Raw genomic sequence first — 24252 nt, forward strand, 5'->3', positions numbered from 1 at the left:
TTAATAGAGCAACACAACCGTACGTATATATAAAGTTATTAAGTTTACATAATACACAATGACACTCTAACCACTTTACAATGACACAATTAACTTTGAACATAGTTATCACATACTTACCATTTTGACCTATAAATTTAATTTGGTATATGATCGTTGATTATTTCCATCACGCATAGCAATTCTCCAAACCATCTAGAAAATCAAATTATACAAACATAACCAAGTTCTTATGGCAGTTCCATAATTTGACAAGTGTACTATATAGGATTAACCTAAGTTGTACAATCAATCCACATTTAACGGCTACCATGATGCAACTAACTTAGACAAAGCCACCCGAGAAGACCCACCATCACTCACTGCCATCGCGGCCTCCTCTTTTCTCGCCTTTGCCACCTCCCTAACAACCTTACCTTCCTCCCCATCCATCAACTCTCTAACCCGCTTCTCCACCTCCATCGCGGTCACCAACCCACCTTCTGACTCATCCATAGGTAGCACCAACTTCATCTCATCCCTCAACACCACCCTATTGAACCTTTGTTCTGCGTACAGTGGCCACCCCACCATCGGAACTCCAGCACATATGGCTTCCAAAACCGAGTTCCACCCGCAGTGTGTCACAAACCCGCCCACAGACTTGTGGTTGAGAACAGCCACTTGCGGCGCCCATTTCTTCACCACGAGCCCTCTATCTCTAGTACGCTGCAAAAAACCTTCTGGAAGAAGTACATCCAAGTCCGGGTCCGGCAGTGGCAGAAACCGGTCTTCTTCTTTGTTTGACGGCGGGCTTCTAACCACCCAAAGAAACCGAACTCCACTCATCTCCAGCCCCGTGGCAATCTCCTTCAACTGCTCGCTCGAAAACAATCCCAAACTCCCAAAACACAAATACACAACACTTCCACTCGGTTGTAAATCCAGCCAATTCAAACACTCGTCCAAACCATCACCACCACTCGCCACCAACGGTCCCACGCAGTAGATAGGTGGCGTAGGCCCATCCGGGACACAAACTCCCTCGTTTATGGCTTTAATCGCTTTCGGCTCCAGCGACTCAAACGTGTTGATTATGATTCCAGCTGATTTCGGAAATAGGTCGCATGTTGCCACAAAAGCCGAATAATGGATAGTAGTTCTATCAAGAAGTGGGCCAATCATATCCGAAGATGGTATCGGAGGCAGACCGGGCGAATGGATGAGTGTATGCATATCTTTAAAACTTTCAGTGGTAGTTTTATCAAGTGTCGGCATGTAAAGGAATTGTGCAAGGCAACATGCACCTGAAGCAAAGAAGTAGTAAACAGGCAGGTTAAAATTCGCAGCCACAGGGATCACAGGCATGCAAAAAGGGTCGATAACGAAGGCGGTGATGTTAGAAGATAAAGAAATCGATTGAAGAGCTCGATCGACGTTTGGGTTGCTAAGTCGAATAAGCTCAAAGATGATGGCTTCCATAGAGGGGAATTGTAGTGGGTCAATAGGGATATCAGGGAGGTGGTGGAAGGTAATGGTGGGGAAGGTGGCGGAGATGTGGCGGACATAGTCCGCGGTGGTGCCGGTGTTGAAGGAGGGGATGAGAGTGAGGACCACGATAGAGAAGGAAGGGTAGTGTTTGGTGATGAGTTTTCCGAGCTCGACCATTGAGATGAGGTGGCCCATAGCGGGACATGGGTACAAAACTATTGTTGCCATTTTTTGAGACTGTTTAATGAGAAATAATTGAGTTAAATGATGTTATAAGGTGAGGTTTCGGAAAGAACAACAATGGCGGCGAACAACACAAGAAGCCACGAATTTTTTTAACAACAAGCAACCAAATGGGTCAGGGTCCGCATCTTTTTATTTAAGGTATTGTAGCCATCACGGAATAACAACTTTATAACCATATCTAGTTCCGCACATGCGTTGAATTTAAACTTAAGCGTCCTTACATAAATAAAGAAAAAGAAAAACACACCTGACACCAAAAGTTCTTTACCATAGTGGTATCAAGGTCTATTTAAAGCCATTTCTACTTGTTATGGTGGATGATGAGGTAAGATCCCCATGACTCGGTAACATCTGTTAGAGAATAATATTAAGCTAGAATAAGTTTTATTATATTAGTCATATAGTATAGTTTTATAGCATTATTATTATTTATATTCATAAAACCTAAGTATTAGCGGTTACCCTAACAATACCCTCATGTATATATGTATTCGTCTGTACATTCGGTGAATTCACCAATTCAAATCAAGAACACAGATATCAATTCATTTCTTCATACAAATCCTTATCATACTTCTGTAAATCTAACAAAGTGGTATCAGAGCCACCGATCCACAACTTAGAGCGAATATCATCCGAAAAAACTTCACTGCAGTTAAAATCCCTAGATTGTTTTTCCGATGACGACACATGGAGGAATTCAAACTCAAATTCCGAAACTCCTAGGACAAAACTATTATCACTGGCATATTCAGATGAAGGTGTTACTAGAATCACAAGATTTATGGTCAATAGTGGACGAAGGTTATGCAGAAATTGCCCCGAATGCATCCGAAAATGATCAGAACAGTTACAAAGAAAAGATTAAAAGGGATAAGAAGGCATTACATATCATCTTTCAAGCGGTGAACGAAACAGTTTTCGAACGGATCGCTACGTGTCAGAAATCCAAAGACGCATGGGATGTTCTTCGAGGCCTACAGGGGTGAAAATAGAGTCAAAACGGTAAAATTACAAACCCTACGATGTGAATTTGATTCGTTAAGGATGAAAGAAAATGAATCGATAGAAGATTATGTAAATCGAACGACCATAATAGTAAATCAATTAAGGTTAAATGAAGAGAAAATAGAGGAACAGCGTATTGTAGAAAAGATTTTGCGAAGTTTAACAAGAAAATATGAAGCAGTAGTAGTGGCCATAGAAGAATCCAAAGATTTAAACACGATTACAGATGAATTATTGGGAATTCTACAATCACATGAACTCCGACTAAAACAGTATGATGATGTGCCAATAGAACAAGCATTTCAAATTCAAGGAAATAATTATGAAAGATCTAGATCATCTAGGACAGAATATTCGAGTAGAGGACGTGGTAGAGGACGAGGAAGATACAATAATTCCATCCGATGTTATAATTGCCAAAAACTAGGGCATGTGGCTAGATTCTGTAATAAGAAAGATGACGATGAGAAAGTGAATAGTGCATTAATGCACAAAGATTATGCGGAGGAAGAAAGCGAAGAAACCATGTTTATGATCTTTAATGTAGAGGAAGTGACTAAAAACGAGTGCTGGTATCTGGATAGTGGGTGCAGTAATCACATGACGGGTGATAAGAATCTATTCATCAATCTAAATGAATCAGAGAGAAGAGAAGTAAGAACCGGAGATGACAAACGACTCGAAGTCCTGGGCTGTGGAGACGTGACCATCAAGGTTAAAGGTCAAGAAAAACGAGTTCCGAATGTATTTTATGTGGCAGGACTAAAGCACAACTTATTAAGCGTCGGACAGTTAGTTCAGAAAGGATATGAAGTAAAATTTAACAATCAAGGATGTATGATCAAAGACTCCACCGGGACATACATCGGAACAGTGAAAATGACTGGAAACAAAATGTTTCCATTAAACCTAAACAAGGATGTAATATCCCGAGTATGCAACGTGACGACAACTGATCCATCAACATTATGGCACAGACAATATGGGCACTTAAACTTAGATACCTTATGTGATATGGGAGCAAATGAAACTGTGAAAGGCTTACCGAGATTAGTTAGAACTCAAAATGTTTGTGAAGGTTGCATCTTTGGCAAACACGCAAGAAAGCCATTCTCAAGACAAGCATCATGGCATGCAAGTAAACCGCTCCAACTTATTCACACAGACATATGTGGACCCATGAGAACCCAATCGATAGGAGGCTGCGGGTACTTCATCACTTTCATAGATGACTATACCAGAAAGACATGGATCTATTTCTTGAAGCTCAAGTCAGAGGCATTAAACCGTTTTAAATTCTTTAAAACTCACGTGGAAAATCAAGCAAATCTTACAATAAAGAGCATTCGATCAGACAGAGGAGGGGAATACTGTAGTCAAGAGTTTCAAAAATTTCTTAAGGAAAATGGCATACACCATCAACTTACCACGAGTTACACTCCACAACAAAATGGAGTGGCCGAGAGGAAAAATCGAACACTCATGGAGTTAGGTAGGAGCATGTTAAAAATGAAGAACTTAACACATATATACTCGGCTGAAGCAGTTGCGTGTGCAACATATTTATTGAATAGAGCAGTTACAAAGAGTGCACCAAAAATAACGCCACAGGAAGCCTGGAGTGGAAGAAAACCTAATGTGGAACATTTAAGGGTCTTCGGTTGTGTTGCATATGTTCATGTACCAAAAATTCAAAGAGGCAAACTAGACGACAAAACAGAGAAGGCTATATTCATGGGATACAGCGAGAATAGTAAGGCATATAAATTATACAACCCAGTATCAAACAAAATGATCATAAGCAGGGATGTAATATTCAATTAAGACCAACACTAGATTATGAACGAAAATAGAAAGGAGACACCGTCATATCTAGAGATCCGAAATGATGAGGACAACAGTCCACCTGTGGTCGAAGATGATCAAGAGATTTCAGTAGAAGTAACCTCAAGTAATCAAGATATAAACATGAGTAGTCAAAGTATTTCTACTGTTTTAGAATCAAACGAACAAAGTGTTGAACAAAATGGTGAGGACAGCAATGAGGAAAGCTTAAACAGTCATGATGGATCAGAATCTTCATCATCTGAAAATGAAGTTATAAGAACCAAAAGTGTCACCGATGTATATCAAAGATCACAGGCTTTAACGGAGACTCAAGTTAAAGACTTGTACAGGAAAGATCAATCAAATGTTGGTAGTTCAACTCATTTTGTTCTATTCACAGATGCTGACCCTTCCACCTACAACGAAGCATGTAAGGAGGCAAAATGGAAAGAGGCTATGGATATGGAAATGGAGTCAATAATCAAGAACGATACCTGGGAACTAGTAGATCCACCTAAAGGTAAAACTCCTATCGGCATGAAGTGGATATACAAGACCAAATATGATGAACATGGGAACATAAGCAAACACAAAGCCCGTCTAGTAGTGAAAGGTTACAAACAAAAACATGGAGTCGATTATCAAGATGTCTTTACCCCAGTCATTAGGTTTGACACAGTTAGACTCATTTTGGCATTGGCTGCACACTATGGATGGTATTTGCACCAAATGGATGTGAAGACGGCTTTTCTTAATGGCACGCTGACAGAACAAGTATTTGCTGAACAACCAGAAGGGTATGTAGCAAAAGGAGAGGAAAAGAAAGTATGTAGGCTCAAGAAAGCATTGTATGGATTGAAGCAGGCTCCAAGAGCATGGTACAGTAGAATAGAAGGTTATTTTACATCATGTGGTTTTAAGAAATGTGCACATGAACATACCTTATTCATCAAGATTCATAAAGATGTAAACATTGTAATATGTCTCTACGTAGACGATTTAATCATAGCCGGCAACTCTTTAAGCATGATTCTGGAATTTAAGGAGTCTATGAAGAGAGAGTTTGAATGACAGATATGGGCTTTCTACATTATTTTCTTGGTATGGAAGTGACTTACAGAAGTGGTGATATTATACTCTCACAACGAAAATATGCAAGAAGTTTACTTGATAAATTCAAGATGATAAATTGTAAAGCAGTCTCCACACCAATGGAATATGGCATAAGGTTATCTAAACAGGATCCTGAGGAAGAAATGGATTCAAATCTATACAGAGGCATGATAGGAAGTCTCATGTACCTAACAAATACAAGATCGGACATCATGTTTGCCGTAAACAAACTAAGTCAATTCATGGAGCAACCAAAACGGAACCACTGGGAAGTTGGGAAGAGAATCTTAAGATATATAAAAGGTAGTTTAAATCACGGGCTCATTTACTCAAAAGGAAGCAAAGGAACCTTAATTGGTTTTAGCGACAGCGACTACGCTGGAAGTATAGACGATAGCAAAAGCACTTCTGGATATCTTTTTCATTTAGGTTCAGGAGCTATAGCATGGCAATCAAAGAAACAAAAGGTAGTGGCTTTATCATCAACGGAAGCAGGGTATATTGCACTCTCCATGGCTGGATGTCAAGCGTTATGGCTCAAGGGAATTCTAAAGGAATTACAGGAAAATGTTGACCATCCTCTCACCGTATTCTGTGACAATAAATCTACAATCTGTTTGGCCAAAGATCCAGTATATCATGGAAAGAGCAAGAACATAAGAGTGAAATATCATTTTATCCGAGATTTAGTAAAAAGCAATGTATTAGAAGTTCTGTTTTGTCCAACTAAGCATCAGGTTGCAGACATACTTACCAAAGCTCTTCAGCAGAAAGACTATGTGCATATGAAGAATCTTATGAACGTTGCATCATTCTAGCTTACGGGAGGGTGTTAGAGAATAATATTAAGCTAGAATAAGTTTTATTATATTAGTCATATAGTATAGTTTTATAGCATTATTATTATTTATATTCATAAAACCTAAGTATTAGCGGTTACCCTAACAATACCCTCATGTATATATGTATTCGTCTGTACATTCGGTGAATTCACCAATTCAAATCAAGAACACAGATATCAATTCATTTCTTCGTACAAATCCTTATCATACTTCTGTAAATCTAACAACATCACCACTCGTTACACAAAAAGCATTGGGGGCATAACAAAACGACGAAACATCGCTAGGCCACGACATGAAACCCTTAAGCGTCGTCGGTTGAGACAAAAGCTCAAGCTGTGACATAAGGCTCCGACACAAGCTTCAGCAGGGTCCGGGCGACACTTCAATATCATCACATATAACAAGAATTGTACATAACCTTGACAAAGGCCCAAATAGCGACACAACTGTAACGTTGTGGCTTGGGACATAATATCGCGACACATGCCAGGCTGTGGGTCAAGATTAGTGATAGACTAAGAAGTATGATGCATCTTCAAAACTTAGAAATATTCATGAGAGCATAACGAGTGTAGGGAATGATAGAAGCACTTTATTGGTTGTTAATGAATATCATCTAGACACAAGGCGACAAATGACATCGTCAGACCCTGGGCCATGAACAACGACGTAATGGTAAGCATTGGCGTACAATATTTGAAGTCCAATGTCAACTATAGCGGAAAAAGTGCATTAAAATTGCCTAAAACCCTTTGAACTAAGAGCAAAGGGATGCTTTGTAGAAGGAAGCCCATACTAAGAAGCTTGACCCTATGCTTCCAAGAATAGCACCTCAAGCCGGCCCAACGTTTTTAGAGGCCCTAAGCGAATTACAAAGACGGGGCCCTTGTAAGACTTGAACCTAAAAAAATATCAATAAGCAATAGCAAATCACAAAATCAAGTCGTAAAATCGCGAATATCAAATCGCAACATTGTTTTTTTATGGTTACTCAATCGCAAATCGCACGATCGGTTGCGATCGATTACCTATAATTTCTCCCCCAATTGCCATTCATGTCGGTTGCAGTTAGCAATGTCAAGACATTTTACTTGTTCGGGTCATTATGTCTTTACATGTGTGTTTGTTCATTTAGGCTAAATACACATGTAATATATGACAAAAATCTGAGGCCCCTACTTTTTGGAGGCCCTAGGCCTTTGTCTAGTAAGGCATTCAACACTACAAATACCACCCTTGATCACGTAAGGTAAAAAGCATCACTTTCTCTTCTCTCTACTCGTAGACTTAACATCCTTTGTTCCTTCTTATTCTCCAAACATACATACTTATTTTCACACCAGAGTGTAATATGGGAAGAAATCTCTTCTGCCTCCGACGAGGTTCATAGTGTTATTTGTTTTGTAGCTTGTGAGTTTCAGAAGAGAAATGAAGTCAGATCACCAACAAGACGTATCTATACCGGACGAGGTACTCTCGTGCATTGCTCCAAGACTTTTGCCTCGAGGTGATTAGTCTTGTAACAAAACTAAGTGGACAAGGTTGTAGAATTAATAATAATATTGAGTAAAATGCACGGATAGTCCCTGTGGTTTTGCAAAATAACACCTATAGTCCCCAACTTTTGGAAATTACACCAGCGCTCCCTGTGGTTTGACAGTTTGTTACTCAGATAGTCCCTGGAGTGAATGTGCGCTAGTTTTCTCCGTTAAGTGTATATGAAATGACAAAATTACCCTTCATTTTCTTCAACCTATAAAATCAAAAGCACGGCCACACCACCTACTTCGGCCACCACCACCCTCCCCACTAAAGCACTGCCACACCACCTACTTCGGCCACCACTGCCACTCCGATATAAACCCACGCCAAGAAACCACCACAAACTATTGTCGCCATGAGATCACCACCACCAGAAACGAATTTGTAACTGAAAACCCAACATTGTTGATTTTGACGGTGGTTTATGAACGTCGATTTCAGTCGCGTGTTGCTTGTTTCTGATTCAATTTCAAACCGGGGTGGTATGGTGATGTGTTGCGATGGAGATGGCAACACGAATTTGTAACCCAGATGGATATCATCATCTACTATATTGCCGTCTTTTAATTTTTACTGCTAAAAAATTCACATCGACATCTCACACCCACAAACCCGGTTCGTCATTTTCTAATTAATGCCACAAAATTGGGTTTCATGGATTTTCCGGCGACTACTCAATTTGTTTCATGGAGTTCAAGATTTGTTCTACCCATATTACTCTACAAATTTTGATTTGTTTTTTAGGTGAATCCAGAGATTGCATATGATTTCAGAAATTTCACTATTTAGTTTCTTTCTATAGTGATCTGTGATCAGAAGAAACTTGCTTTTTACTTGTGAAATTGAATTTTATATGAATTCTTCCAATATCCTTTTCATCGAACTATGATATGAAACCATATTTCAATATGGGTTTGCAGATGAATGTGATGGTGGTGTGGGTTTTGTAGGTGAATAAGGTGGGTTCACACTTTTAATAATCTATATTGTTTTTTTTTTTTTTTTATAGGGAGGGGTAAATAAGTAATTTCAGATGGACTTAACAGAGAAAACTAACCTCCATCCACTTTAGGGACTATCCGAGTAACAAACTGTCGTACCACAGGGACCACCGGTGTAATTTCCAAAAGTTAAGGACTATAGATATTATTTTATAAAACCACAGAAACCATCCGTCCATTTTACTCTAATAGTATTAGAAGGTGTGTATTTTACTCGTTCAAAAAACATGACTCGTTTTTCAAAGAATTTATATTACCACAGATAGAAGTTACTTCATGATATTATAATTTATTTAGTAAAATAGTTTATCATCTGCACAAAAAGAAGTTAATAACATAAATATAATATTAACGTGTGTGAGTGATATTATATATATAGCAGAAGATAAAGGGTTGTATCCTGTTTGAGATATATCTTAACGTCCCTAATCTTTGTAAGGATTAACTATCACTACATTATACTACTCTATGTATCTCCCTTAGGTTTAGTGTTCCTTCAACAAATATAGAGCGTTAAGGCATTAATATTATCTTTGTTGGTCCAAATGGTCCCCAATCGTAATCATTCTTGATTCGTATGATTCGTTGTCCACGCAACAGTTGTTTCATACGACTCTAATGTCTAGAGACCGTCGGTTCGGATGGTGATGCCCCAGATGACTCTTGGTCCGGATGACCTTTATCTAAAGCATGCATAGTAATGTTATGACCCCGAGATCTATGGACGTAGTTTTTAAAAGGCTTAGTTTTGCTATTCAAAAAGGGGTAGCGACGCAACTTGTAGCCCGTTTACCAACTATCTCGATGTAAATTATTATTCTTTAAAAGTTTATTGATTATTGTTGTTTGTTAGTCTTCCAGACTATCTTGATCCGGTATTCTTGTAACATGCTTTAGAATTGAGTTGTTGTTTCATATATTAAGTTAAATATATAGGATACAATAACTAGCGAAATAGATAAAATTAAACGAGCCAAACAGTAACAACAAAAACAACAATAAATAATAATAATAACAACAAAATAACAACTACTACTGTACTTAGTGGGTCCATAGACAACTTTTATAATCGGACCTTCAACACCCTAGTCTAAGCCATGACATTATGAACCCGACCTTAAACATTATTAAAATACAAGTTAAAGTTACTGTGACGTTACAGTAACTTTTTTTCCTCTTTGATTTTCGTCTTTTCTTACTAACTAAACTATTATTTTGGATCCTACGGTTCCCCTAAAATCCTACTTTAGTCTAAATTGTTTTTTCTCCTCTATGTCTCTTAATTTTTTGCCACTTTTGTCCATCCCTCTAACTCTGTAAAAAAAGTCAAGAGTAAACTGCCATTTTGGTCTCTGTGGTTTGGCCAGTTTTGCCACTTTAGTCCAAATCTCAAACTTATTACATCTGGGGCCCTGTGGTTTGCATTTTGTTGCCATTTTAGTCCAAAACTCAAATCAGGTCAGATTTAAAAAAAAAAAAAAAAAAAAAAAAAAAAAAAAAAACCTGGTTTTTGTCCTTTTCCTCAGGGGCATTTTGGTCTTTTTCTAACTAAATATTAATTAAATCTTTATCTATTTATAAGTTATTCTCTCTCTCTCTCTCTAAACAAAATCTGACTCTCTCTCTCTCTCTAAACTTGTTCTTGATAACCAAACATAATCATCAAAACCCAGATCAAACAAGTTCAGTGTGCATTCTCTCTCTCTCTCTAAACAAAATCTGACTCTCTCTCTTCTCTCTCTCAATAACTCGATCCAGATCCAGGATGAATCTCTCTCTCTAAACAAAATCTGACTCTCTCTCCTATCTCTCTCAATAACTCGATCCAGATCCAGGATGAACAACAACAAAACATCCGTCGCCGCTGAGGAACAACCGTCGCCGCCTGAGGAACAACCGTCGCTGCCTTTGTCTTCGCCGGAACTGAATGAGAGAGAGTCAGATTTTGTGGTGAGTGTGTTGATGGAGGTTGTACTGACGGTGGATTTACGGTGATGGATGGTGAAGGTGATCGGAGATGACGGTGGTAGATGGTGGTTCAGATCTGCCGGTTTTGATGGAGGTAGTGATCGGAGATGATGTTGGAGAAGGTGATCGGAGATGATGGTGGTGGTGTTGCGACGGTGTTGACGGTGGTTGTTGGTTGACGGTGTTGACGGTGGTTGTTGGTGGATGAATTTGGGGGAAATGGATCTGAGTTTATTGGGTTTATTGATTAATGTAGGAAGTCAAAATGGGTTTATTGGGTTTATTGATTAATGTTTATTGTTTAATTAAAAATGTTAATAATAATTCCAAAATGAGCAAAATACCCCTCCACAACAGGACAAAAAAGGGTCAGTAAATCAGTAAAAAATCAGACATTTTGAGTTTTGGACTAAAATGACAACAAAATGCAAACCACAGGGCCCCAGATGTAATAAGTTTGAGATTTGGACTAAAGTGGCAAAACTGGCCAAACCACAGAGACCAAAATGGCAATTTACTCAAAAGTCAATTAACTAAGAGATATTTTGGTCAAATCTACATCTTTCTTTTTTTTTTTTTTGTCATTTTCATCCAAAAATCATTTTACATGTTTCTTTTCTTTTTATACATACACTTTTATTTTTTATATATTATATATACAAATACATATACACAATTAAAAAACCATCTCTCCTCTCTCCATCTCTCTCTAGAAAACCACCACCACCACACCTCCACCTCCATTGCCGCCACCTCAACAACCGCCATTAACCCTTGTTCTAAACGACATTCTACAGACTAGTCCCATTTCCCCTGTATTTTTAAAAACCCCACAAAGAATCGACAAACACGTTGACCCAAACAAAGGAAAACCAAGGTCTTCTCACTTATCCCCACACGATTAGCTCATTTTCAAACCCTAGTTAACCATTCATCCCAAATTAATAAAAGGGCACCTCCGCCACTTCAATAACCACTCTTATACGAACCGTCGTCATTACAGAATCCACTGTCATTACCGTTGTGCGGACCATGGCCATAACCATAAGCATCACCAACGCCTCTACGACCTCCGTTGACGCAACCATCGCGAAAGACCTATCACCACCAGATCCATTTACAAAGGTAACATTAACAACTTGTTGTCGATTGTTCTTTTCAACAAATGAAGTTGTAATCCTTGTCGTCATGAAAGCGGATACAACTCTTGTGAACTCTGCGTCTGCCAATCATTGTCGAATTTCATGAAAAGATTCTTAATCTGCTTCAAGGCTATTATCTTTAGTTATATTAGCTACAAGAAAGTTGATTTAGCCCTCAATCTGTAAGATAGAGAAAGATATGTGTAAAAAGAGGTGTAGATTCGAAAATTGTTAATGACGGTGGTTGGTGGTGGTGAGGTGGGGGTGGCGGCAATTGAGTTGGACGTGTGGTGGTGGTGGTGTTCTAGTGAGAGAGATGGAGAGAAGATAGGTTTTTTTTAAATGTGTGTATATATATATAGGGAGAAGATCATGCGAGAACGCGAGAACCAATGTGACACACCAAAAATGCCTAAAAATAGCTAAAAATCACACAAAAAAAAAATTAATATTTTTATATAAAGATCGCTACTTTTCGAAGCCAAAAAAAAAAAAATTTTTGCCATTAAAAGTAGCGATTTAAGCATAAAAAATATTTAAAAAAAATAGATTTTTTTTTATTTTTTAGATTTTTTTAGGTTTTTTAGGGGTTTAGTTTTTAGCATTTTAGCTTGTGGGGGGGTTTAGGTTTTTTTTTTTTTTTTTTTTTGAGGAGTGGGGGGGGGGGGGGGTGTTTAGGTTTTTTTTAGGTTTTTTGTGGGTTTTAGTTTTTAGCATTTAGCTTTGGGGGGGTTAGGTTTTTTAGCTATTTTAGGTTGTTTTCACATTGTTTCTCAATGTTCTCACAATAAGGGTGGTTCTCGCATGAGCCCCTCCCTATATATATATATGTGTGTGTGAAAAATAAAACGAAAACTCATTTGAGTTGAGAAAACTCAAGAAAAACGTATGTAACTTTTTTATTTTTTTTCTAAAAAAACAGGGAATGTAACATAAATGTACTTGAACATTTTTATAAAAAAATGTAAAAAGCGCATGCTATTTTTTTTTTTTTTGTAAAATGTTCAAAATTTGTATATTACATTTTTTCTGGACATATATATTATGTAACATGAAATTTTTAATATTTTTTTAGAAAATAAACTACTCGGCGCTTTTTTGTTTTTCTTTTATAAAAATGTTCAAATATATGTATGTTACTTTTCCTAATTTTTTTAGAAAAATAAAATAAAAATATTATATGGGGTTTCTACAAAGGTTTTTTGAGTTTCTCAACTCAAGTGGGTTTTTGTTTTATCCTTCCCCTCCCCCCCACACACACACGCATATATATATATATATATATATATATATATATATATATATATATATATATATATATATATATAGGGAGGGGCTCATGCGAGAACCACCGTTATTGTTGTGAGAACCTTAAGAACCAATGTGAACACAACCTAAAATAGCTAAAAAAACCTAACCCCCACCCCCACCCCCAAAACCTAAACCCCCCACCCCCCCCCCAAAAAAAACCTAAACCCCCCTCCCCCACCCCCACCCCCCAAAAAACTAAACCCCCCCCCCCACCACCCCCCCCCCAAGCTAAAATGCTAAAAACTAACCCCCCAAAAAACCTAAAAAAATCAAAAACAAATCTAAAAAATTTTTTTTGAATTTTTTATGTTAAAATCGCTACTTTTAGAGACCAAAAAAAAAATTTAAAAAAAAAATTTTTTTTTCTTCGAAAAGTAGCGATTTTTTTATAAAAAATATTAAAAAATTCAAAAAAAAAATTGTGTGATTTTTAGCTATTTTTAGGCATTTTTGGTGTGTTCACATTGGTTCCCGCGGTTCTCACAATAAGAGGTGGTTCTCGCATGATCTTCTCCCTATATATATATATATATATATATATATATATAGGGCATGGATCTACAGAAAACTTATTTCTACTAAGAAAACCTAGGAAACCCAATCTAGACCATTGATCATGATCATCCAATGGCTCATAAAATTTGAAGCATTTTTGAATTAGATTAAATAGAGTGGTAAAGTCAAAACGGTACTTCAAGGGCATATGGGTAAAATTACCTATGATATTATTACATTTTATATATTATATTCATATTGATTAGACATGCATGATATGAAAAGGAGAGAGAAGCACAATTACCTATAACCAATACTCCCCTTTCTCTCTTTCTCTCTCAGACCTTCCTTTCTCTCTCAGACCTTCCCTTTCTCTCTTTCTCTCTCAGACCTTCCTTCTACCCCATAACCCACCGTCGGATAAGAAAGAAACAGGAGAGAGAAAAAAGCTGGAGAAGAAAGAAGCCGGAGAAGAAAGAACTATAAGTTTGATTCGCCGGAGAAGAACTATAGCCGGAGAAGAAAGAAGCCGGAGAAAGAACTATAAGTTTGATTCGCCGGAGAAGAAAGAAGCCGGACAAGAACTATAAGACATGTTTGATTCGGAGAAGAACTATAGCCGGAGAAGAAAGAAGCCGGAGAAAGAACTATAAGTTTGATTCGCCGGAGAAGAAAGAAGCCGGAGAAAGAACTATAAGTTTGATTCGCAAGTAAGTTTGATTCGGTGTTTTATATTCTTATGTTTTTTGAACGCCCGAAATGTAGGTTTAAGACATGTTTTTTTTCTTTTGAATGCCCGAAATGTTGGGTTTTCTGCTTTCTCCGATCAATCGGTGTTTTGGTCCGATCGGGGTGGGGTTTTTGTTTTGAATGTGTTAATGTTGGTCCGATCGGGATGGGGTTTTTGTTTTGAAAGTGTTAATGTTGGTCCGATCGGGATGGGTTTTTTTTAAAGTGTTAATGTTGGTCCGATCGGTCTCAAAAGCATATAAAATATATTAGCGTAACATGTGTTAAACCTGTCTGATATTAGGGTACAAGTCAACGGAATCAAAAGCATATAAACATATTAACGTAACATGTGTTAACCCTTCTTATTAAGTTACCATGTGTTAAACCTCCCTGATTAGGTAAACATATTAGTGTAACATGTGTTAGACCTGTCTCATTTTTATCAAATGATGTAACATGTGTTAAACCTGTCTTATTACTATGTGTTAAACCTCTCCTATTAGGTAAACATGTTAGTGTAACATGTGTTACACCTGTCTTATTTTTATCAAATTATGTACCATGTGTTAAACCTGTATTATTTTTATCAGATTAGATAACATGTGTTACATATGTTAGATGGAGAAACCAGTGAAGAATGGGAACAAGAAGTCGATGAAGGGCAGGTGGTGGGTACCTTTGACGTTGCACAGAAGTTACCCTCTGGTGTAACATATGTTACAAACATGTGTTACGCATGTTCAACCCCTTTGTTACCAAAAATCGGGGCTGCACATATGTAAGACATGTTTGTAACTTATGTTACACTAGAGGGTAACACATGATTGATCACTTTTGGATCATTTGTATATATTTAAGTCTGTATAAACCTACAACATCGAAACCCCCAAAAAGGTTACACATGTTATGACAGAATGGGAAATGTGTAGCAGCGTTTAATACTGTTGTTTCACTCTATAGTGTGTAACATGTGTGACATGGCGTTTGTCAGCAAAACATATAACTTGTAAGGTGATACGGTTGTATCTTTAAAACATGTTTACCTATAAATACTTACATGTTACAAGTTGTATCTTTAAAACATGTTTAAACTGGAAACACTTACAAAATATAAAGCAGAGTTACACAAGATGTAACATGTGTAAACTGGAAACACAACATTTCGGTGTAACACATGTTACATGTTGTATCTTAAAAAACATGTTTACCTATAAGTACTTAAAAAATATAAAGCATAGTAGGAACACAACTTTTAAGGATGTTACAAACGTTGTAGATAAGATGTTACATGTGCACACACAATTAACATGTGTAACATGGCGACAAGTGTCATGTGTGATCTTTTTTTTGTTACCCTAGGGTGCTAAACGTATTACAACGTTCATAACGCACGTAAACTTATACTAACATCCATCCCTATGTCCACATATGATCTAGAACATACTCCACATTACCATCTTTACGAGTCTTCTAATGGCACTAAATTGTGGACACCGGATGTCAACGAGCAATATCATCCTATTAATGTTAAATCATATGTCACACTGAAAGAACTTCTTGCCATGTATAAGACTTATGACCAATAAGCTGGGTTCAATGTAAAAAATATACGTTAATGCAGTTTTTTTATCTACTAATAACATTGTTAATAACAACTCTAGGTACATATGTAACATGAAGTGTATCGTTTGTCCCTTTAATTTGTTACGCTAGTCTCATATACTTATAGTTACATATATTACTTGTTTGTTCATTGATATGACATTTTGGATGACGTAATGTTGTTACATATGTAATTTTACTAAGTTTAAATTGACACCAAAGGGACTGACATATGTAACATATGTTACACTATGGGGCAACAAATGTAACACATGTATAGCCATCTTACACATGTTACATATAGGTGTTACATGTGTTACAACGTCAAGGTTACACATGTTACATATAGTTGTTGCATCCCAAAAAAAATTGCCGTCACATCAACATCCGTATTCATCCAAAAATGGGCATACTAACAATGAAAATGAAAATAAAAATGAATTTTATATCAATAGTTGTAATGCTTCTAAAAAATGGTCTTCACAACAACATCCATCTTCACAACACATAGCAGCCAACCAAAAAACACACCATCGTCACCACGAAAACCTGATGATGCGCTGTAATCCTTCGGCGGGCTTCGCTTCTTGATAACCATCTTCATCTTGAACACAAAACATTTTTTCACCTGTGAACAAAATAAGTACATCAATATTAGTTTCTATAGTTAAAACTTATTAATCTCCTATGTAACATGTGTAACGTGGCTATACATGTGTTACCTCTCTAGTGTAACACATGTTACAAACATGTGTTACATATGTGCAACCCCCCTTTGTGTCCAAAAAAGGGTTGGGGTAACTACAAGTAACTTGGGTAACGTTTACTGCATATGTAGCTAATTATCCCACCAAAAAAACACGACTTTTTATTTGTAAAATAAACGAGATATTCCGAATAAATTATGAAGTTTATACATTTTAACATTTAACAACCAATCTTAAAAAAACGTTTTAACATTTAAACTTACTATTACATTAAGTAAAAACCTTTTGTAACACGTAAAAAACCTAACACGTGTTGCATTGGATGTATCTTCAAGCTGAAGATGGGATTATAAAAGGAAAATGCAAAACACTAAAAAAGTTGTAACACGTGTTACAACGGTTGTTTTAAGAACTTTCAAATAAACAAGTGTTGCAAAGTGGATGTTTTTAAATAACTGTTTAAATCAACGTAATAGAGATGTGTAAGTAGGTAATTTTCTTTTGTAACACGTGTTACATTGGATGTATCTTTACGTTGAGGATGGGATTATAAAAAGGAAAATGCACAGTTGAGTAAAAAGATGTAACACGTGTTACAACGGTTGTTCTAAGAACTTTCAAATAAACAAGTGTTACACCGTGGATGTTTTAAAAAAACTGTTTTCATCCATTTGTAATAGAGACGTGCAAGTAGGTAAAAACCTGTTGTAACACGTGTTACATATGTGCAGCCCCGATTTTTTGTAACAAAGAGGTTGAACATATGTAACACATGTTTGTAACATGTGTTACACTGGAGGGTAACTTCTGTACAACATCAAAGGTACCCACCACTTGCCCTTCATCGACTTCTTGTTCCCATTCTTCATCGGTTTCTCCATCTACCTTCTTTCGTTATCGTTCTGTTTCTTTATCGTTCTGCTTTCGCTTATTAGCCAGCCTACCCGTCATGGACCTGGTCATTCTCCTCACTCTTGCAAATACAACAGCCATAGTAAATACATAATAACACAAGTAATATTTCCGGAGTTATTTAACACAACAAACAGGTACGAGATAGGTAACACATGTTACCTGAAACTGTATTCTGCACCGAAACTACACAATCGTCAACAACTATCTTCTTTTCGTCAAGCAACGCCCTCACTACAAAGTGTTACCTGAAACTGTATTCTGCACCAAAACTACACAATCACACTCTCTGATGCACTCAGGACGTTGCATTTTTTCTGCACACACCTTTCCACCCTACGCCTTCACATTTTAACAAAAAATGCCCACATTCAGCTAATCCGACACTAAAAACACAATCTCAATACTAAATCTAACAACATTACCAAACCAAACCGCTTAAACAGAGAAAAAATAACATTTGAACAGTCCTAAACAAACAATAATCACAAATTAAAAAAGACTGAAAAAAAAACCAAAGAATCCAAACCAAATGACACCTAACCGAGTATAAAACCAGAGAATCCAAACCAAAATAAAACAAGAGAATCCAAAAAGACTGAACCATACTTGGACTGGATCACTAACCGGAAACCTGAACCGAGTCCCGATCTGCGGCTGACTCGAATCTGAACTGAGCTAAAATCAGAATCCCCACTCCGGTTGCTTGTAACACCGTCGTCGGCACCGACGGTTCGTCGGAGAACCTCCATCGCTGTAGACGAAGGCTTGTAATCAGAATCCCCACTCCGGTTGCCTGTAACACCGTCGTCGGCACCGACGGTTCGTCGGAGAACCTCCACCGCTATAGACGACGGCTTGTCCGTCGTCCATCGTCGTCTTCTTCTCTCTCTTAAATCTCTCTCTCTACCTCCTGAACTCTCTCACACACACTTGTGTGTGTTCTTGGTGTTTATTTTGAAACATGGAGAGAGAGATAGAATGAATGATGATGATGATGGTGAATTTACAGAAGAAGAAGAAGAAGAAAGAGATAGAATGATATATTTTGAATTCTAAAAGAAGAAGAAAGAAGAAAGAGGGAGAATGAAATGATGGGTAATAAATGACTTGATGGGATGGGGGAGAGAGTGAAATGATGGCTTGAACAAATGACTAATTTGCCCTTTAAACATGTGTTTAAAGATATGATGTGGATCAATCTTGACCACACAATTCAGGTTTCCTAAGTTTTCTAGATTAAATGGGTTTTCCATAGATACTTACACTATATATATATATATATATATATATATATATATATATATATATATATATATATATATATATGGTAATGCTAGACAAAAAAACCCTCAAAATTTTAGGAAACTCTGGAAACTCAAATCTCCCCCCATTTTTACCCAACCTCCCGACATTTTTTTTTTTTTTGAAAAAAATAACAAATGTAATATACATGTTTTAAAGTGTTTTGGGCCAAAAAAAACAAAAAAGCGCCGAAGGGATGTTTTAAAAAAAAATAAACAAATTTCAGCAATGTCCGGTTGCCTAACATGTGTTAGGCACAAAAGACAGAAACTTGCTGATTTTTTTTTAAATCATTCCTTCGACGCTTTTTTGATTTTTTTGGCCCAAAACTCTTAAAAACATGTATATTACATGTGTTATTTTTTAAAAAAAAATGTTGGGAGGTTGGGTTTTCTACGGTTTTCTATATATATAGGGTTTTCTATATAGCCCTACCCTATATATATATATATATATATATATATATATATATATATATATATATATATATATATATATATATATATATATATATATATATATATATATATATATATAGGTTTAGGATCCTGTACAAAGTGCATAATTTGTAAGAAGTGTAAGAAATATTCTTGGAATGACAAGTGTCCATCCTCTTAATTAATTCAAAAGGGTAGAATTGTAATTGTACATTTTTGTCATTTAATTGAATTTCAACATAACTGATCCAAAAATAACCGTCCATGAGATTGTTTAGGGATTTGAACGAATTTTAAAATTTCCTGCAAGATACAATACGATTGTGTTCTACGTATCTTTCAATCATCATTAATTATAAATACAGGTACATAAAGGCTTATCAAATCGATATACACAATACAGTTGTTTAACGTCTGCGACTTTTGTCGATTCTGGTGTTTTATATCAATTTCAATGGAGTCCGGCGATGCAGGTTCATGTGTATCATAGTGTTTTAATCTCTTAATAGTTAGCATGTTCCGATATTTAGTATTATTTGTTCCTCGTTTTGTTGTTTAGTATGTCGTTTTTACAGGACATTACTCTGGTTTGATTTTGTGTGTATGTAGTGTTTTATACATTTAGTTGTTTAGGGTATTGTTCTTTTAATGTTTTTTTCTTGATCACGTTTTGTTTATTATTATTTTAGATTTTTAGTTTTGTAGTGTTATATGCATGATCCGTAGTGTTTTATAGTGTAGTGGTATATGCAAGATCAATTATCTGTTTTATACTTTTTTAGATGGGTAGTGTTATATACATGATCAATATTCTGTTCACACATCTTATTTTCCTTTCATAGTGTTTTATACATTGAATTGTTTACCTTTGTTTTAGTAAGTTTTTTTGTAGTGTGTTATAGTGTCATATGTAAGAACAATAGGGTTAGATTCTATTCACACATCTGAATCCCCATTCATAGTGTTTTATAAATTTAATTGTATGTTCTAGTCCTGTTCTAGTGTTTTATCATTAAGAAAGTTATTTATTTTTTTTATCAGATGCATAGTGTTTGTATCCACAATGTATAGTGTTATATTATGTACAGGAATATTAATTTATTTTCATAGTGTTTTTCCCGACACAAATACTGTTTTATTCCGTACAGATAGTGTTATTTCTTAATATAGTGTTTATTATCAATGTTTTTATAAAAGACTGATTTGTCGTTTTTTCGTTGTAGATATTCCTACATACCAGCCCGTTGGTAATGTTCAGGTGTCCCCAAATTCTGGAAGGAGGACATTTATTCCAGATGTTGATGATTTGGTTAAACCTCAGATGCATATGACGTTTGATTCGCTGGAAAATGCTTTTCTTTTTTACCAAAGATATGCTAAGGCGGGAGGTTTCACAGCTAGGAAGGGTACTCAATACGAGCCTCGAAAGGGTGTAATACTTAATAAATGGTTCGTATGCTCAAAAGAGGGTACTAAACCCTTAAAGGCGATTGACTCGACTCAGGAAGCTGGTAGTTCTAATGTTAACTCGAAGTCTAAGATTACTCGCAGGGTTCCTTCTATAAGGACCGAATGTGAAGCGTGCATTCGGGTTAAGTTAATAACTCCGGATAATCTTTACGTGGTTTATTACTTCGAGGAGTCGCATAATCACTCATTTGTTGCTGAAGATGACAGGTACTTGCTTCCTGAAAACAGATCTATGAATTACGTACAGGAAGAAGCCGTGAATGCTTTGAGTGCCATAAACGTTGGTCCAGTTAGAGCGTTTAACATTATGAGGACTCTTTATGGAGGTTTCGATAAGGTAGGCGCAACTAAAGTTGACTTCAAGAACTTCAAGAGAGACTTAAATAGGTATATAGCTGAGTACGATGCTGACATGGTTATCAAACGCCTAAGAAGGAAGAAAGAATTTATGCCCAATTTCTCTATGGAATACCTTACAACTGCCGAGGGCGTTTTACGTGCGTTGTTCTGGGCCGATGGTGATACAAAGAGAAATTTTAATATTTTTGGGGATGTTGTGTCGTTCGATGCTACTTATCGTCGTAACAAGTTCGTATCCTTCCTTTGTTTCTAGATACATTACATCCATAATAGATATATATCATAGTGTTTTATCAGCATGATAATGTCTTTATAGTGTTTTGGTATATGCATGAAAAGACTCGTAACTTTTATCTCAAACTAATAGTGTTTTAGTTTGCAAATATTTAAAAATGTATGTTGTTTCATGTTTTTAAACTTGTATGGATTTTACAATATCAAATCAGTAATCACTCCCGTTTTTTTTTTGTGTAGGTACAATATGATGTTTGTACCTTTTACCGGCGTTGACAATCGCTATCGTAATGTTACCTTGGGTGCTGCTATTATAGGGGATGAAACTGCCAAAACATATAGCTGGTTGCTCAACGCATTTCGGCAGGCGTTTGGGCGCGCACCACCTGTGATTGTAACTGATCAAGACCCAGCGATGAGGAAAGCTATTCAAGATACATGGCCTGAAAGTAGGCACAGGCTTTGCATGTGGCATATAATGGAGAAACTCACTACCAAGGTTTATTAAATACCAAAATTATGTTTTACGACGTTATTTGTTTTAATGGAATTGGTTTTTTGATTTTTTGTACCTTTTTATATATGAATATGTCTCTTTTTGTTTATTGATGTCGTTTTACTTTTATATAATGTTTTATCAGGTTATATCATGTATTTTTTGTATATTTAATTTTTTGATTGTTGAATCGTTGTTTTTTAGGTTGGCGCCAACCTATGCAATAGCACTGATTTTAAGAAGAGGTTGTGTGATATTGTTTGGACCGATGTCTTACTGCCAGAACAGTTTGAAAATGAATGGGGTGTTATATTGGCTGATTTTGATTTGCTGAATCATGAATGGTTACAGTCAATGTATCAGATTAGGGATACATGAATGTATCAGATTAGGGATACATGGATCCCTGCGTATTATCGCGATCAACACATGTCTGGGCTGATGCGTACCTCATCACGTTCGGAGAGTGAGAACCATTTCTTTGGGCAGTTTTGCAACCCGAATTGTACCCTTCTTGAATTCTTGGGGCATTTTGATTCTGCAATCGAAGCCCAAAGACACGAGCACAGGAAGAATGATCACGATACTAGGCACACGAACCCCCCAATATTTGCAAAAGAGTTTGTCTTAGAGCAACAGGCGGCAAACATATACACACGGACAATTTTCTTTGATGCGCAACTTGAAATTCAGACAGCCATTCACAAGTGTGCTGTTGGAAAATGGGAGGATAGAGAGGATAACTTTGTGAACTTCTTTGTGAAGGACTTTTCTCAAGCGTGTACTACATTTTTTCACGTAACTATAGGATGTAACGATTGTTTGTTTATAATTTTTCTTTGTTCATGGTGTTTTATCTTATAGTTTTGATTGAGTATATATTTTTGTTCTCAATTTTTTTTTGTTTTTATGTATTAGGTCATGATGCGGCAGCTAGACATGACCGTTAGTTGCTCATGCAATAGGTATGAACAGTTTGGGCTTCTGTGTGCGCATATTTTTTGCGTTTGCGGCTTCTTGATATCAGGCAGTTCCCTGAAAGGTACATAATGCGACGGTGGACAAGGGAAGCTGTTCCTAACAGTGCGCCGGGAGCGATATTGGGGATTAGTGAAAGTGATGATCGGTACCAGCAAGTTAATGGTGTTGTAAGGGAGATAATAAGGTCAGCTGAGTCTCTTATTAACAGGTTGGTTTATAACTTTGATGCGTTGTGCGCTTTTAGGGACCATGTTGTCCAGTATCAATCGACCGCTGATCAGGCAGTCGTAAACGCTCCCCCTAGGAGTCGTCGCGATAGGTTTGCTGAAATAACTGGATACACGCAAGAAACACCTGTAACTGTTCGTATGCCGAAAACCGTTAGATTTAAAGGTATGGGCAAACCTTCCAGAATGAAGAGTAATCGTGAAATTGCCATTATTCAATCTGCGAAGAAAAAAAAGGGTCGCGAATGTGGTAATTGCAAACGTCGGGGGCATAATAGACGTACCTGCTCGTTCCCGGCAAGGGAAAATGCCGACGACTCCTCAGAAAGTGATGAAGCGGATCTTGAAGGAGACGACGAAGAGGAGCTAGAAGATGTGGCGGGTGAAGGAGACGACGAAGAGGAGCTAGAAGATGAAGAGCAAGAGTAGTTAATTACTAATTTATGCAAACTTTGAGTTTTATTTCTATTTTTTTATGACGTTTAATTTTTTTGTTGGATTCCTTGTGTTTGACGTTGTTATTTCTTAAGGACCAGGTCGTTTATCATATTTTATAATTATAGTGTTTTATAATTGATTTGTAGTGTTATATTATAGGTTCTATAATTAGTTTAAAGTCTGACATTTACTTATAGTGTTTTATCTATAATTATAGTGTTAAATGCAGTAATAGTGACCTGCAGTATGGTGTTTTTGTCATATACAGTTAGTTTAAAGTCTGTCATTTTCTTATAGTGTTTTAACTATAATTATAGTGTTATATATTTTTTGAATTTGTACGTTTGTCAATATGAATAGAAATTGTAATTTTTTTTTAATTG

At 36.6% G+C, this 24252-nt stretch overlaps 3 protein-coding genes across 3 annotated transcripts; 2 read left to right on the forward strand and 1 right to left on the reverse strand.

Moving 5' to 3' along the window:
* Positions 1-1852, reverse strand: LOC110903929 (UDP-glycosyltransferase 88A1-like). The gene has a single exon (XM_022149731.2). It carries the CDS (start codon positions 1696-1698, stop codon positions 307-309), a length of 1392 nt encoding a protein of 463 aa, XP_022005423.1. The 5' UTR covers positions 1699-1852; the 3' UTR covers positions 1-306.
* Positions 1853-11069: 9217 nt separating this feature from the next.
* Positions 11070-22601, forward strand: LOC110907450 (protein FAR1-RELATED SEQUENCE 5-like). The gene is made up of 4 exons (XM_035977003.1): positions 11070-11142; positions 20887-21721; positions 21968-22226; positions 22428-22601. The coding sequence occupies exons 1-4, from the start codon at positions 11070-11072 to the stop codon at positions 22599-22601; spliced, it is 1341 nt and encodes a 446-aa protein (XP_035832896.1).
* Positions 22602-23860, forward strand: LOC110907449 (protein FAR-RED IMPAIRED RESPONSE 1-like). Its single transcript, XM_022152432.1, has 3 exons — positions 22602-23021; positions 23142-23188; positions 23251-23860. The coding sequence occupies exons 1-3, from the start codon at positions 22602-22604 to the stop codon at positions 23858-23860; spliced, it is 1077 nt and encodes a 358-aa protein (XP_022008124.1).
* The last annotated feature ends 392 nt before the right edge of the window (positions 23861-24252 follow it).

The sequence above is a fragment of the Helianthus annuus genome, chromosome 9, assembly GCF_002127325.2.
Source record: "Helianthus annuus cultivar XRQ/B chromosome 9, HanXRQr2.0-SUNRISE, whole genome shotgun sequence".
Classification (NCBI taxonomy): domain Eukaryota; kingdom Viridiplantae; phylum Streptophyta; class Magnoliopsida; order Asterales; family Asteraceae; genus Helianthus; species Helianthus annuus.

What these genes read in the sequence shown, in the direction of transcription:
- LOC110903929 (XM_022149731.2), bottom strand. Translation starts at nt 1,698, where the DNA reads ATGGCAACAATAGTTTTGTACCCATGTCCCGCTATGGGCCACCTCATC.
- LOC110907450 (XM_035977003.1), top strand. Translation starts at nt 11,070, where the DNA reads ATGACGGTGGTAGATGGTGGTTCAGATCTGCCGGTTTTGATGGAGGTA. An exon ending in CGGAGATGATGTTGGAGAAG is followed by an intron (nt 11,143 to 20,886) that starts GTGATCGGAGAT and finishes TTTTCGTTGTAG; the next exon opens with ATATTCCTACATACCAGCCC. An exon ending in TGGAGAAACTCACTACCAAG is followed by an intron (nt 22,227 to 22,427) that starts GTTTATTAAATA and finishes GTTGTTTTTTAG; the next exon opens with GTTGGCGCCAACCTATGCAA.
- LOC110907449 (XM_022152432.1), top strand. Translation starts at nt 22,602, where the DNA reads ATGTATCAGATTAGGGATACATGGATCCCTGCGTATTATCGCGATCAA. An exon ending in CGTGTACTACATTTTTTCAC is followed by an intron (nt 23,022 to 23,141) that starts GTAACTATAGGA and finishes TTTATGTATTAG; the next exon opens with GTCATGATGCGGCAGCTAGA. An exon ending in GTTAGTTGCTCATGCAATAG is followed by an intron (nt 23,189 to 23,250) that starts GTATGAACAGTT and finishes TCTTGATATCAG; the next exon opens with GCAGTTCCCTGAAAGGTACA.